Source organism: Chiloscyllium plagiosum, chromosome 45 (genome assembly GCF_004010195.1).
Source record: "Chiloscyllium plagiosum isolate BGI_BamShark_2017 chromosome 45, ASM401019v2, whole genome shotgun sequence".
Classification (NCBI taxonomy): Eukaryota; Metazoa; Chordata; class Chondrichthyes; order Orectolobiformes; family Hemiscylliidae; genus Chiloscyllium; species Chiloscyllium plagiosum.
The window spans coordinates 1,586,287-1,600,041 of NC_057754.1; the positions used below are offsets into that span (position 1 = coordinate 1,586,287).

Consider the following 13,755-nt stretch of genomic DNA (forward strand, 5'->3'; position numbering starts at 1 on the left):
TAATATCTTTCGTTTGCAGTGCATGGAGATGATCACATGATGAGGCAACACTGCAATCACGTGTAAGAATATTCAGCATCTGGTATCCCACCGTCTCTGTAACCTCGGTTACTGCTGAGGGCTGTACTATGAGTGTTCTTGTAAAGACTTGTCCCATTGGATGGAAATATGGTGTGAATCACATATTCCTCCTTTGATCGCTGTTGATTATTGAGTGGAATCATTTGAAAGCCACTCCCTCTGATTTCTAAAATGGAATTATCTTTCTTTGTCCCTGCTTCTGCGTAATCATCTTTTTTTCTGCAACCTCTATTGTACACCTGATCATGTGAAAAAACATTCCTGTTGTTATTAATGTAGCAGCATATTGCAGCAAGGACAACAACAATGAACACTAAGGCTGTTGCACCTCCAATAATACCAGCTAAAGGAAGACCTACTTGGTCCGATTCCCCTTGTTCCCTGTTTAACGTTGTGGTGGGACTGTATAAGTCTGCAGTTTCTGCTTTAGCACATACTGGTGTTTCATCTCTCACATAGAAGTTGTTAGCTTCCATTGTAACCATGCATATGATGTAGGTTGACTTGGGTTCAAGGGCCGTGAGAAGATATTCAGTCTTGTCTCCTTGTACCAAGGTTTCAGTGATGGAACCCACTGATGGATTATGGTCGAGTCTGAGCCAACTGAGTCTGAAGGATGTGACTGGTAACATTGCCCTCCATGTGATACGAATACTGTCCGCAGTTAAAGGCATCACATTAATGATTATTGGTTTTGTTTCTGACCCTCTTGACAAAGGATAATCCACAGCTGAATCTGGTAGCTTCAGATTTGGTCGCCTCGGTTTGTAAGTGAATTGCAGTCCTTGAGTGACAGTAGCTGTATGAACAATTGGAGTTGGTTTCAGAGCTGTGTTGCCGCCATGCAAGCTGTTCTCAAAGCACTCATCCATTTCTGACTTGATATCTTTGACTGCCATTCCTCGGACTTTATCAGGCCCTTGGCACATTAGCCCTCGCACATTGATGTGAAATGCGGTTGTTTGTAACCAGTCTCTGAGCCACATCATTTTGCAGCCACAATACCAGGGGTTGTTACGCAAAAGTAGCTGACTCAAGTTTGCTAGGTCGTCAAAGACTCCTTTTGGCAAAGTTGTTAAGTTGTTGTTGGATATATCCAGCCGCTGTATCTGTCTCATTTTCGAAAAAGCATTGGCTGGAATGTAACTAATGAGGTTATCCTGAAGGTACAGCTTTTGTAAGTTTGAAACAGGCAGATTTCGTGGTGGAAAAATTAGAGAATTTCTGATCAATGAAAGTTCAGTCAGGTTTTGAAGTCTGCTGAAAGTCTCATCTGCGATTCTTTGATTAGCTAAAAGATTACCATCCAGCACTAGGCGTCTTAAGCTGACCAAACCTTTGAAAGCATAGTGTGGGATGGTTGCAATCCGGTTGTCATCGAGCCTCAGTTCCTCCAGTGTTTTAGGAAGGCCAGTGGGAATGCTGCTTAGATGGTTCCTGGACAAAAAGAGCAGTTTGAGATGCTTACTATTAGCAAAAGCATGTTCCTCAATGCTGACTGTTGACACTGAGTTATCATCCAAATGTAACTTCTCCAACAAAGGAATCCTTGAAAGTGCATCATGTGTGATGGCCCTAATGTTATTGTCTTGAAGATGCAGCTCTCTCAGAGATCGGGGAAGGTTTATAGGGAACTCATCCAAAGCATTTTCGTAAAGGTAAATCACTTTTATATTCAACAGATACTTCAATTGACTGGGGATCCCAGCATTATTAATCTGATTATTTTGTAAGAAAAGAGTTGTAGAATCTTCCGGTATTTTGGCAGGAATGGATGTCAAACCTCTATCGTTGCAGTAGACAAAACCATTGTCACATCGACACAGAGCAGGACAAGTAGACATGACACGTGGCATCAAAAGTGCTGGCATGATGACCCAGAGCAACACACTTTCTTTGATACCCATTGTTTGTAGCGACATTTGGAGGTAATATTATTTGTTGTTTATCTTTTCCTCCACTTAGTGTGACCTGTCATGGGGAGAAAGTACAAGTATACATTAGAAATGTATCTTTTCTTGCCTCCCCTCCCCATTTCTTCCTGTCCCATACAACAGACTCCAAACAAGAGAGCAGATTGGTCATTTCAATGGCCACTTCCAGCAGCTGGGGGCATGGTGGCCATTTTATCACCTGAGCACCAAATGACCTTGCCTATGTCAACCAACCATCTCAGAAGGCCTTCTTAAAAGGGCAGCCAACTACACACTTGCAGTTTCCCCCAACATCAGAGGCCCTTGAAAATGTAAAAAAATCAATTAGTGGCAACAAAGACCTCTCTTTCCCTGTGATATTTTGAACTATTTATTGCTTCATATTAGTTGATGGAGCAGCACAACTGGCAGTGTAAACCAGAAGGAACAGTGCCTGTTTGGTATTATTCTTCTGGAACTTGAGTCGTAACATGAAAATGTTATAAAAGTAATATTAAAAATAATACATCTCATGAATTCACATCCAAAAACTAATATGCCAAAAAGAGTAATGATAAAACTAATTTTATCTGGCAATAGCTTAACTCTATAAAATATGACATGCAATTAAAAGAAAGCTGAAAGTTTATTAGAATTTCTGAGCGTTCCTTGGTGGACTCATTCTAAGAAATAGGAAGGTTTGAAATATTGTTAGGCAAAGATGAAAAAAAAGACCAAATGTCATTTATGATTATAAAATGGACCATTTATATTATTAATTGGGAAGTAACATTTGTGCCTCACCAATACCTAGCAATGCTCATCTCATGCAAAATAGAGTCTTAACTACATTCCCTTGATATTCAAACATATTACCATTGCTGAATCTCTCACCATCCTGGAAGGTATCATTTACCAGAAATTTAATGGGGAGAAAGTGAGGACTGCAGATGCTGGAGACAGAGTCAAGAGTGGGGTGCTGGAAAAGCAAAGCAGGTCAGGCAGTATCCGAGGAGCAGGCAAATCAACATTTCGGGCAAGAGCTCTTCATTAGGAATGAGGCTTGTGAGGCCGAGAGGGTGGAGAGATAAATGAGAGGGGGGTGTGGGTAGCTGAGAGTGCAATAGGTAGATGGAGGTGGGGATAATGGTGATAGGTCAGAGAGGAGGGTGGAGCGGATAGGTGGGAAGGATGATGGACAGGTAGGACAGGTCATGAGGGCGGTGCCGAGTTGGAAGGTTGGAACTGGGATAAGGTGGGGGGGGTGGGGATATGAGGAAACTGGTGAAATCCACATTGATGCCATGTGGTTGGAGGGTCCCAATGCAGAAAATGAGACGTTCTTCCTCCAGGTGTCCGGTGGTGAGGGAGTGCCAATAGAAGAGGCCCAGGACTTGCATGTCCTTGATGGAGTGGGAAGGGGAGTTGAAGTGTTCGGCCATGGGGCGGTGGAGTTGGTTGGTGCAGGTGCCCCAGAGACATTCTCTGAAGCCCTCTGCAAGTAGACATCCTGTCTCCCCAATGTAGAGGAGACCGCATTGGGAGCAACGTATACAGTAAATGACGTGGAAGTGCAGGTAATTTACTGGACCAACTCCACAAATACTATGATTACAAGAGCAGATTAGAGGCTGAGAATTTGGGTGTGATTCTCTAGAGCCTGACCAACATTTTCAAGGCATACTTTCCACTTGCCTAGATGAGCAGTTCCAGCAACATTGAAGAAGCTCAACAGCATCCAGGACAAAGCAGTCCTCTTGCTTGGCACCAGTTTTGAGGAAGGATCACTTGATCCAAAACGTTAACCCTGATTTCTCTCCACAGACGCTGCCAGTTCTGTTAAGTTTTTGCAGCAATTTCTGGATTTTTGTTTCTGATTTACAGCATCTGCAGTTCTTTCTTTTTTTTAATCAACTTAGTAAACCTCCTCTGAACTGTCTACAACACATTTACATTCTATCTTAAGAAGACCAAACTGCACACGTGATTTGGAGATGCCGGTGTTGGACTGGGGTGTACAAAGTTAAAAATCACACAACATCAGGTTATAGTCCAATAGGTTTAATTGGAAGCACTAGCTTTCGGAGCGCTGCTCCTTCATTAGGTGGTTGTGGAGGACACAATGTAAGAGTCAGAATTTATAGCAAAAGTTTACAGTGTGTCTGTGTGTGTGTGTGTATAGTGCAATGGTGGTCACCTGTAGTATGACATGAACCCAAGGTCCCGGTTGAGGCCCTCCCTATGGGTATGGAACTTAGCTATCAGCCTCTGCTTGGCCACTTTTCACTGCTGCCTGTCCCGAAGTCCGCCTTGGAGAATGGTCACCCGAAGGTCACACACACACCCCCAGACACTCACACACACACACACCCCAGACACTCACACATACTCACAAAGACCCACATGCACGCATATACGTTTGTGGGGTGAATTTGTACTTGCAGAGTTACTTTGTACCTAGCTCAAAAACTTCATGAATTCATGTAAGACTCTGTTATCTCCCTTTTTAGATTGGAATCAGTCTAAACATTATGGCACAGACAGAGAACACAGGGGGCTAACACCTTCAACATATTGCCTGGCTAACACCAATTGTTACAGTCACCCTGAGAATGTAACTTTTTAAAAAAGGTTTTGTGATTTACATATGAAAGAAGTGAAACTATCATGGTATTTGAACAGATGAGAGACTCAACAAACAATCAAGGTATTTTTCAATGTATAATTTCAGTTACATCACACGTAAACTTTTGCTATAAATTCTGTGTCTTACAATTGTGTCCTCCACAACCACCTAATGAAAGAATGGCGTCCGAAAGCTAGTGCTTCCAATTAAACCTATTGGACTATAACCTGGTGTTTTGTGATTTTTAACTTCAAACTGAACACAGTATTCAAGATTTGGAACTGAAGTTCATCAGGAATGCCTGATGAAGGGCTTTTGCCCGAAATGTCGATTTTCCTGCTCCTCGGATGCTGCCTGACCTGCTGTGCTTTTCCAGCAACACTCTAATCTAGAGTCTTGTGAAATGTCCAGTGTGCAGGAAGAAAGCCAGTGATCTTCTCCACTCAGCCAGGATATGTGTCCCCATCTATTCTCTACAAGCTCACACTCCCTCCATCTCAAGGGTAACTATGGACAAGTAATAAAGGCTGGCCAGGCAGCTACTCGTACATTCCATGAGTGAATGATAAAAAGAATTAATATCTACACCCACCTCCCATCAAAGCTGATGCTGTATCATTCTCACTGTTGCATGTAATATCTCTTCTCTCTCTCTGTCACCCTCCCCAACCCCTTGCACTATTAAGCGTGTATGCCCCCTGTGCTCTTTACTCACTTGATCAGTGCACCCACCACCATTCTCCCACCTGCACCAGCATCAGTATCAGCATCAACACCAACACTGTGCCAGCTTCTTTCACCTCACTCAGTAGTAGTGCCAAAAGAGCCCGGACAGGTGGTGGGCTGCCAAATATTCATCTCCTCACCATGCAAGTAGATGGTCTTGGTTCTGATGGGCAAAGACCAAAACCGAGCTTGTGAAGAGCCAAAACATCCATATCATGGCAATCAAATAAGAAGCATTGTTCATTGTTGTACTCCTTTTCCAGTATCCCCACTGTAAATTTATTGTTAAATTGCCACAAAGTCTACTCCTTGATCACACAACCTCTTGTTTGTCTTGTGCAGGCAACAGCGGGATGTCCATAGTGGCTATGCTTAAGAGGGCTGCCCACAAGACATGCTGTCTTTCACCTCTGAAGAAGACAGCATGGGTGCCTCAGAGGAGGAACTGGCAAGGCTGCTGGCATCTCTGATGCTGACACCTTGGGTGGTTATTTTATCTAAATTAGAGTTGGGTGCACCTTCGGATGACCAGATCAATGCCACATCTCTACAGCTGGTTGAAGAAGAAATACCCCAAATCTCTGGAACTCGAGCATGCCAGAGACCGAGCATCTACTTAGCCCCAGGCAGGGGTGGACTCTATAGTTTTGGTGATTAGGGACTTTATGCATATGTACAGGAACAGCAGGCAGGTTTATCTGCAGCACTGGATGAGCTAACATAAAAGCTGTAAGACTTCAACAATGCAGTTTTGACCCTGTTGCTTCCATGAGCAGGTTGATGGAGAGCCAGGTCCAACAGTCTTTGGATCTGCTGGATATGGACACTCCTGTATTACTTTTCACAGCTCCAATGTTGAAGGTATAGAGCCCACCCATCCTTAGCTATACAATGATAATCCAAAGTGTTAAGTGAACAGCTTCAGCACAATGCACAGGCAGTGGATAAAAGGCAGCTAAATGCTACTTTAGCAGCTATGCTCTATCTTTCTAGGTTAATAAATGTAAGTAAAACATCAGAAGCACTCATGCGATTCATCTATTATCTTGCATGATATGGTTAAGAGGCAAGGAATTAGACTGCACAAAGTAGGCTATGGTCAGCAAAGCATATGAAACTGGCTGGTGTGTTTCAGCTTCACTGTGAGGGTGTCTGTGTAATGGTTGTTGCTTGTTGACAATCCTCACACTTCTCTGAAATGAATGTCCTTCCGTCACAGGACGAAGGGCTTATCACATCCACTCAGGGTTTAGTGGCAGCATTCTACATGGCCATAGTGTGCTTGTTATTTACATCACGCTGGAATGCAACAGCAGTTGTTCCTTGGACAGGAATTTCAGGCTCAGACTCTCTGTCTTGGTGAACCCCCATGCATAAACATCCCCTCCCTGGTAGCCAAACTCGTCAACCCCCTAGGCTTTGCACACTCCCTCGTCCCCACTCAACCCATCTATCTAAATCTTTATCTGCTCACTTTTCATCCCAGCCTGGTGGTGCACTGGTCCCACATGGAAGGCAGGATGCTGCTTACAGTCAATGACCCCACTCCTGCATGAGCCCTTTCCCTCCCATGCTGTATTATTTCCACCCCCTTGGTATTGTAACCCCCACTGCATCTCAACGTTCCAATTCCATTGTCCACAACGGAGTTCCCCAGCCTCTCTCATGCAGCAATGGTTCCTAATAATGCCCATTGAGTTTTAGATGGACTGACTGTGGTCAGCCCATTGAACGCTGGACAGCATTGAATGATGAACAGCTAGATCCCTGGCTGTATAGCTCCCCAACTATGTTCTTGTGACTTTCTGGACTAGTTCCATTTGCTGACTGTAGCCTACTCTGAGGACTGCAGAGGTACAGATTCCCCCTGCATCCAACCCCTAACAGCCCTGACCAGACACCTGACTATGCCCACGCCTGGACAGATATTGGAGTTTACCCTTGATTACTGTGGTGGAGCCTCCTGACTGAAGTGTGTCTCCCAGAACTTGACTGAGGACTACTCTGCTTAGACCTTGAGACATGACAGGAGCAAGCTAGAGCCGGAGTGACAAGGTACCTACTCAGACTTGCATGTTGGGAATTTGTTGCATCTAATTTCTATCCTGTATGTGGGAGAATGGAAGCCTGTATATCAATGACATAGATAAGGTGGTGATGATGGTGATAAAACTTCTTAAAGTGTCTCTTGCTGGCCATGAATTAGAATCTCCTGTCGATGTTGAGATTTGAGAGGAAAATGCTCTTGTTGAACTCCATATCAAAAAAGGCTTCACTGGATATCACATGCAATTCTCCCAAGTTTCTCATTGTAGCCCATATTGTTTAAGGCCTGGGAAGGTTCCACCCATAGCAATGCTTTACTGAGTAAACCTGAGCCAGAAGTCTATGGTCAGAATATATTGAACATATCTGGACATTTAGTTTATTTGTTTGTGTGTACTGTGTCTGAAGGTGATACTTGCCTCATTGTCCTGCTTTATTCTGAGCTGTTTTCTTGCCAGTATTTGACAATGGGTAGTTTGCCACTGCCTTCCACTCTCAGGGAAGGGGTGAATTGAGAGGTCCTATGATTTCCTCAGCTGTAATGGTAATGAATTACATATTGTTTCTGATATTTTGGAATCACATACTCTCCAGTCAACCAACTGAGCTAATAGGCCTCCTTCATTTTTTTGATAAATTATACATTGACTTACTTATTGAATAACTTGCAATCTCTTGAGTCACTTGAGGGTTTAAAGCAAAATTCTTCCTGAGATTTTAACATAGGTGATAAGACTGCAATTATTCTTCTGAGAAGGAGGGCTGAAGTCCTTGAGGTGATAAAAATCAAAAGAACTGCTGATGCTGTAAGTTGTAAATAAAATTACAAATTGCCAGAAAAGCTCAATAGTTCTGGCAGCATCTGTGGAAAGAAATCAAACTTAACGTTTCAGATCGAGTGACCCTTCCTCAGAACCTGCACCTTATAAATTGTTCCAGCAATTTCAAATTCTGTTCCTTGAAGTGATGTGCTTTTGATTGTCTATTCTTTATAGCTGTTTCCAAGACCTCGTGGCCCTATTTAAAATGTTTGGAGATGTGATTGTGTTCATGGCACAGGAAATGGGGCAAATTCCACAAAAATTAGATTGGACTTTGAACCTTTGGAGGTCATGGGCAATCCTGCTGCATGGTAGGAGGGTGTGTTTGTGCCACTACAATAGCTTGTCAGTCATTGTTCAGACAGAGGTTGCACAGGTCAAAGGCAAACCTTCACAGACCCATATTTACATAGATCATGCTGGAGGTAAGTAAATAACCTCTTGCTGTGGAAAATTAAGAGGGACATGCTTTATCTTGGTTTCAGTGCTGTTGTCACAGTCTGCCCTAGGCTGAGTTCAAATATAATCTCATCCAAATTTGATCACTGTTGAGCAACCGGCTTGTGAAACATTTATTCCTATCAAATTTATCAAAAACAATGGCCTGGATTTCTGCTTTAAAGCACAATTGAATATAGACTGTGTTTTTGTCATTTCCTGTATATGTTTGAACCCATTTCAACTGCATTGGATCGGACCTGAATTGATTTTCTTGGCTGATGTCATGAGTGAGATAAGTTAGAAATACCTGTTTGTGTCCAATTTAGGGAGTGAAGTGAAAGGTTCTGAAACTTTCTTGTGAATATTAAAGTATTATAATTTTACCGTTCTTGAATTTGTGTGTGATTATGGAGGGGATTACTGGAAGAGGAGTCAGTAAAATTTCATCAAAGCCATATGATTAACTTGCAAGTTTGTAATTGCTCTTTGGAATATTAAGTCAAATGGCAGTCTATGAAGTATCTAAATTCCCATATCAGAATTCACATGTACATTATATCATATTATTCTAACTAATAAGCATTTATTCAGTAGGATGTTGTGAATTGGAATTTTCTTTTGGAAATGGTTAACTTGTTCAAAAACAAAGAAAGTAGGTTACATTGTTTCAGAATGAATTCTGCCCTGTGTTATATGTTGGTTTGATTCTTCTCTTGTGATTCAACCTTGGAATAAAGTACTCTGAGTGGTGTGTCTGCTATGTAATATCTACTTCTGGGGAAGCTCTCCCTTCCACTTCCACTGCATTATGAAGTAACTGCTGATTACTGTATCAGGGTACCTATTCTGCAGAATGAAAAAATCTTCATGAATTTAACTTGTCAAACCATTGTGCTAATAGAGATAAAGTTTGCTCTTCCTTTGTGTCATCAACTCCCTCTGGTTATGGGAGCTCAGGATTCAGTTTTTCTATAACTCGAATCTGTGCAAATCTGCACCTAATTGTGCCCAGCAATGTGGCTGGCAATCTTAACTGGCCTTTGAAATGGCTCAGCCAGACATTCTGACCAAGGGACATTTATTGGTAGCCAATAAATTGCAGGTCTTGCCAACGTCACTTGCATTTCTTTAAAAATAAAAAAAATGTACAAGACCTCGAATAAAGTCTTTCTTGTTCCGATTATATCTATTTTAAGGCTGTGAGTAAAGCTAAAACTAATGATATTTTAAGCAAATAACCATGACCATACTCATTCATCAAGTTAGTCAGATCTCCTCTTCCCTTCATAATAATATAGGATATGGAGGCTAATGTACACAGGGGTTTTGGATTTAAGATTGTCTGACTTACAAACACTTATATTCATGAACACAATCCTATACAGGGGTGTTATTTTAAAGATCTGACATATGAACATTTCCTGTATTTATGAATGGCAACTTTATAATGTCCTGCATTGTGTTCTGACTTACGAACAAACTCCAGAATGGAACTCGTTCACAAACTGCTTATACACCGTAATAATTTCTAGATATTTTACTGATATCTGAATTTATTGGAGTGAGGACAGTTTTGAATTTGATAACAATTGTGGAGGTTAACTAGCATTTGCGACAGTCTTCAGGCAGAAGTGCCAAGTGGATGATTCATTTGGCTTCCTCTGGAGATTCCCAGAATCACAAATGCTAGTCTTCAACCAATTTGATTCACTCCACATGATATCAAAACATGGCTGAAGGCAATGGATACTGAAAAGGCTTTTGGCCCTGACAATATTCCAGCAATTGGACTGAAAACCTATGCTGCAGACTTGCTGCATCCCCAGCCAAGTTGTTCCAGTACAGCTATGACAGTGGCTATGAACCTTACCAGTTTTGTCTTGTAGAAGTAGGACAATTCACCCAGCTCAATTATTGCCCTTTTAATAAACTTGATTATCAGTAAAGTGATGGAATGGCTCATCAACAATGCTATCAAATAGCACATGCTGAGCAATAACCTGTTCACTGACTCTCAGTTTTCAGGGCCACTTAGCCCCTGAACTCATTACAGTCTTGGTACAATCATGAAAAAAAAAAGAACTGAATTCCAGCGATGAGGTGAGAGTACTGCCCTTGATATGAAGACCTCATTTGACCAGGTGTGGCATTAAGTAGCCCTTGCAAAACTGAATCACTGTGAGTCAAGGGGGAGACTCTGCTGTTTTAACTAGTATCTAGCATGAAATACGATGGTTGTGTTTGTTGGAGATCAGAACATCTCTGTAGGAGTTCCTTAGGGTAATGCCCTAAGCCAGTCAACTTCGGCTGCTTCTTCAATGATCTTCTCTCCATCGTAAGGTCAGAAGTGGGGGTGTTCACTGATGATTGCACAATATTCAGCACCATTCGTAACTTCTCAAATATTATCCAAATGCTGCAAGATCTGGATATTATCCAGTTCAATGCTGATAAGTGGCAAGTAACATTCACACCACACAAATGCCAGACAATGACCATCTAAAACAAAATAGAATGTGACCATTATCCCTTGGCATTAAATAATTATGCCATCAATGAATCTCCCACTAACCTGGGGATTGCCACTGACCAGAAACTGAACTAGACTAGCTATATCAATGCTGTGGCGGGGAAGCTCACCTCCTGATTCCTCAAAGCTTTTCCACCATGGAAAGGTATGAATTAGGCATATGATTGAATACCTCCCTCTTACCTGTATGAATGCAGCTCCAACAATACTCAAGAAGCTTAACACTATCCAGGACAAAGCTTGATTGGTACCACATCCACCATCCTCAACATTCATTTGCTCCACTACTGAATCTCATTAACAACAATGTGTAGCATGTATAGGGTTCACTGGACTAATTCACCAATGCTCCTTAGACAGGAACTTTCAAATCCCCTGCTACTCTGATGAAGAAGGACAAGGGTAGATACATGGGAACACCATTGCCTGCAAGTTCCCCTCCAAGCCTCTGATCATAATGACTTGAAAAATATATTGCTGTTCCTTCAGTGTCACTGTAGCTGGATCTTCCTCCCCAGTGGCAGTCTAAGTATCCCTATATAACATGGATTGCAACAGTTCAAGAAGGCAACACATCACTACCTTCTCCAGGGCAATTAGGGATGGGCTAGTTCAGTCAGTGAAGTCCACATGTCCTGAATGAATAAAAAAATGCATCTATTTTTGGAGACAGCTTTAAGATTGCACTGCTCTGGAGTGGGTCTCATTAGATGTGTGCTGGGGCAGGTTGGCACTGCCTTGTAGGCATTCAGTATTTCAGCCTCTGAAATTTGAAACAGGCCATACTCTGGGCATAAAGCCAGGTTCCATTATCTGCATTTTCTGATGAAACTCTGTAAGACATTAACCTGTTCATTTCTTTCTGGTCCTGACTGAGCTGCAGCACATATTTAGCGTTTTCTTTTTTTTCTTTGTACAAAGCATTGAATTTGAAATTTGCCCTATGAAGTCAGGATCTCGTACCTTCCTAAATTATTCCTTTTAGGAGAAATGTGTGTTCCAGCACATTTTGAGACTCAAAGGATGGCTCCACATAGGGGTGTATTTTACACAAGTACTATAATCTTAAAAGAGGAGTGTACCTAATGCATTTTTATTACAAGCTTTCAGCTGAATATGGCCTTTACGGTAGGTAATTTATGTAGCATTTTACTGTGATTCTCCCTCCCTACCTTAAATCCATCTGACAAGGTCAAGATTTATTTTGAGAGCCATGACCTTACAGCTGTTGGATATTTTTGTTCCCACACACCAGTTTTGTTTCTTTCTTTTAAAAAAAAATACATGTTTTTGTAAAATACCAGTTCATTTTTACTTCAACTTTCTGGTATTCCCATTTTTACCTGGAAATAAATGTTGTGTTTGAACTCTGTACTTCCACTTATTTTAACGAAAACGGCATACAATGAAATTTAGCAATGCTATTATAACTTCTTTTCTACCTTCCTTAAAATAATTCCATAAAGTTGTCTTTTAGAGTTGAGGGTTATGTTTATTTGGCAAGAAAGGGTTGCGTGAGATTTTTGGAGAGATTCTTGCCACAAGGCACAGCAATATTTTCCTTCACAATTAGATGAAACCAAGAATTGTGGATGCTGGAAATCTGAAACAAAACCAGAAATTGCTGGAGAAATTCAGCAGGTCTGGCAGCATCTGTGGAGAGAAAGCAGAGTCAATGTTTAGAGTCCAGTGACCCTTCATCAGAACACTTCATATCTTACCAAACTCACCTCGTTAACAGCTATGTCATTCCTATATGTCCTTCCATCCGTCTACGTCCATCTTACTGTGCACCATTTCCAGAACAACTCACCATTCATCAGATATCCGCTAAAAGATTCACATCCATCTTAAATTAGATTAGGTTCTTAAATTAGATTACTTACAGTATGGAAACAAGCCCTTCAGCCTAACAAGTCCACACCGATCCTCCAAAGAGCAACCCATCCAGACCCATTCCCTTACACCTAATACTACGGGCAACTTAGCATGGCCAATTCACCTAACCTGCACATCTTTTGGACTGTGGGAGGAAACCGGAGTACCTGGAGGAAACCCACGCAAACACGGGGAGAATGTGCAAACTCCACACAGACAGTCGCCTAAGGTGGGAATTGAACCCAGGTCTCTGGCTTTGTGAGGCAGCAGTGCAAACCACTGTGCCACCGTGTCGCCCACTCCTGGTGCCTGCATCATACTTAAAATGCTGCTGTGCACCAGGACAAGCACTAAAGTTCTACAACTGCCCAGCTGGGTCAAGGACAAAGTCAGAAGATGGGAAGATGGCACCATGATTCTCTGACAGGGATCTGGGTGTCCTTGTCAAAGGGGTGTTGCAAAGAAGAGTTGTCCTACTCCCAGAAGGTTGGCAGAGGAGGTCACACCACCAGTCTCTGACAACCTGGTACAAGGTTGCTACCTGAGTCAGTGCCATTCTCCATGATCCAGAGGAACAAATGCCACACTCTTGTCTCTGCTACCTCAGACTCACTTTACCTCTACCACTACACCCACCTCCCACCTCAGCTCATGATTTATCATTCTCACTATTGCATGCAACATCTTTCCTCA

The 13,755-nt window shown here is 42.1% G+C and overlaps 2 protein-coding genes across 5 annotated transcripts in view; one reads left to right on the top strand and one right to left on the bottom strand.

The window, feature by feature from the left end:
• Positions 1–13,755, top strand: part of LOC122543809 (macro domain-containing protein CT2219-like) — a 955,696-nt gene that overhangs the window by 86,231 nt on the left and 855,710 nt on the right. The window lies entirely within an intron of this gene.
• The window catches only part of LOC122543808 (leucine-rich repeat transmembrane protein FLRT1-like), a 202,370-nt gene continuing 188,671 nt past the window's right edge, over positions 57–13,755 (bottom strand). For both annotated transcript variants that reach the window (XM_043682596.1, XM_043682597.1), the window contains exon 2: positions 57–2,052. In XM_043682596.1, coding sequence (XP_043538531.1) covers positions 57–2,003 — 1,947 coding nt within the window. In that variant the 5' untranslated portion in view covers positions 2,004–2,052. The remainder of the gene's footprint in view (positions 2,053–13,755) is intronic.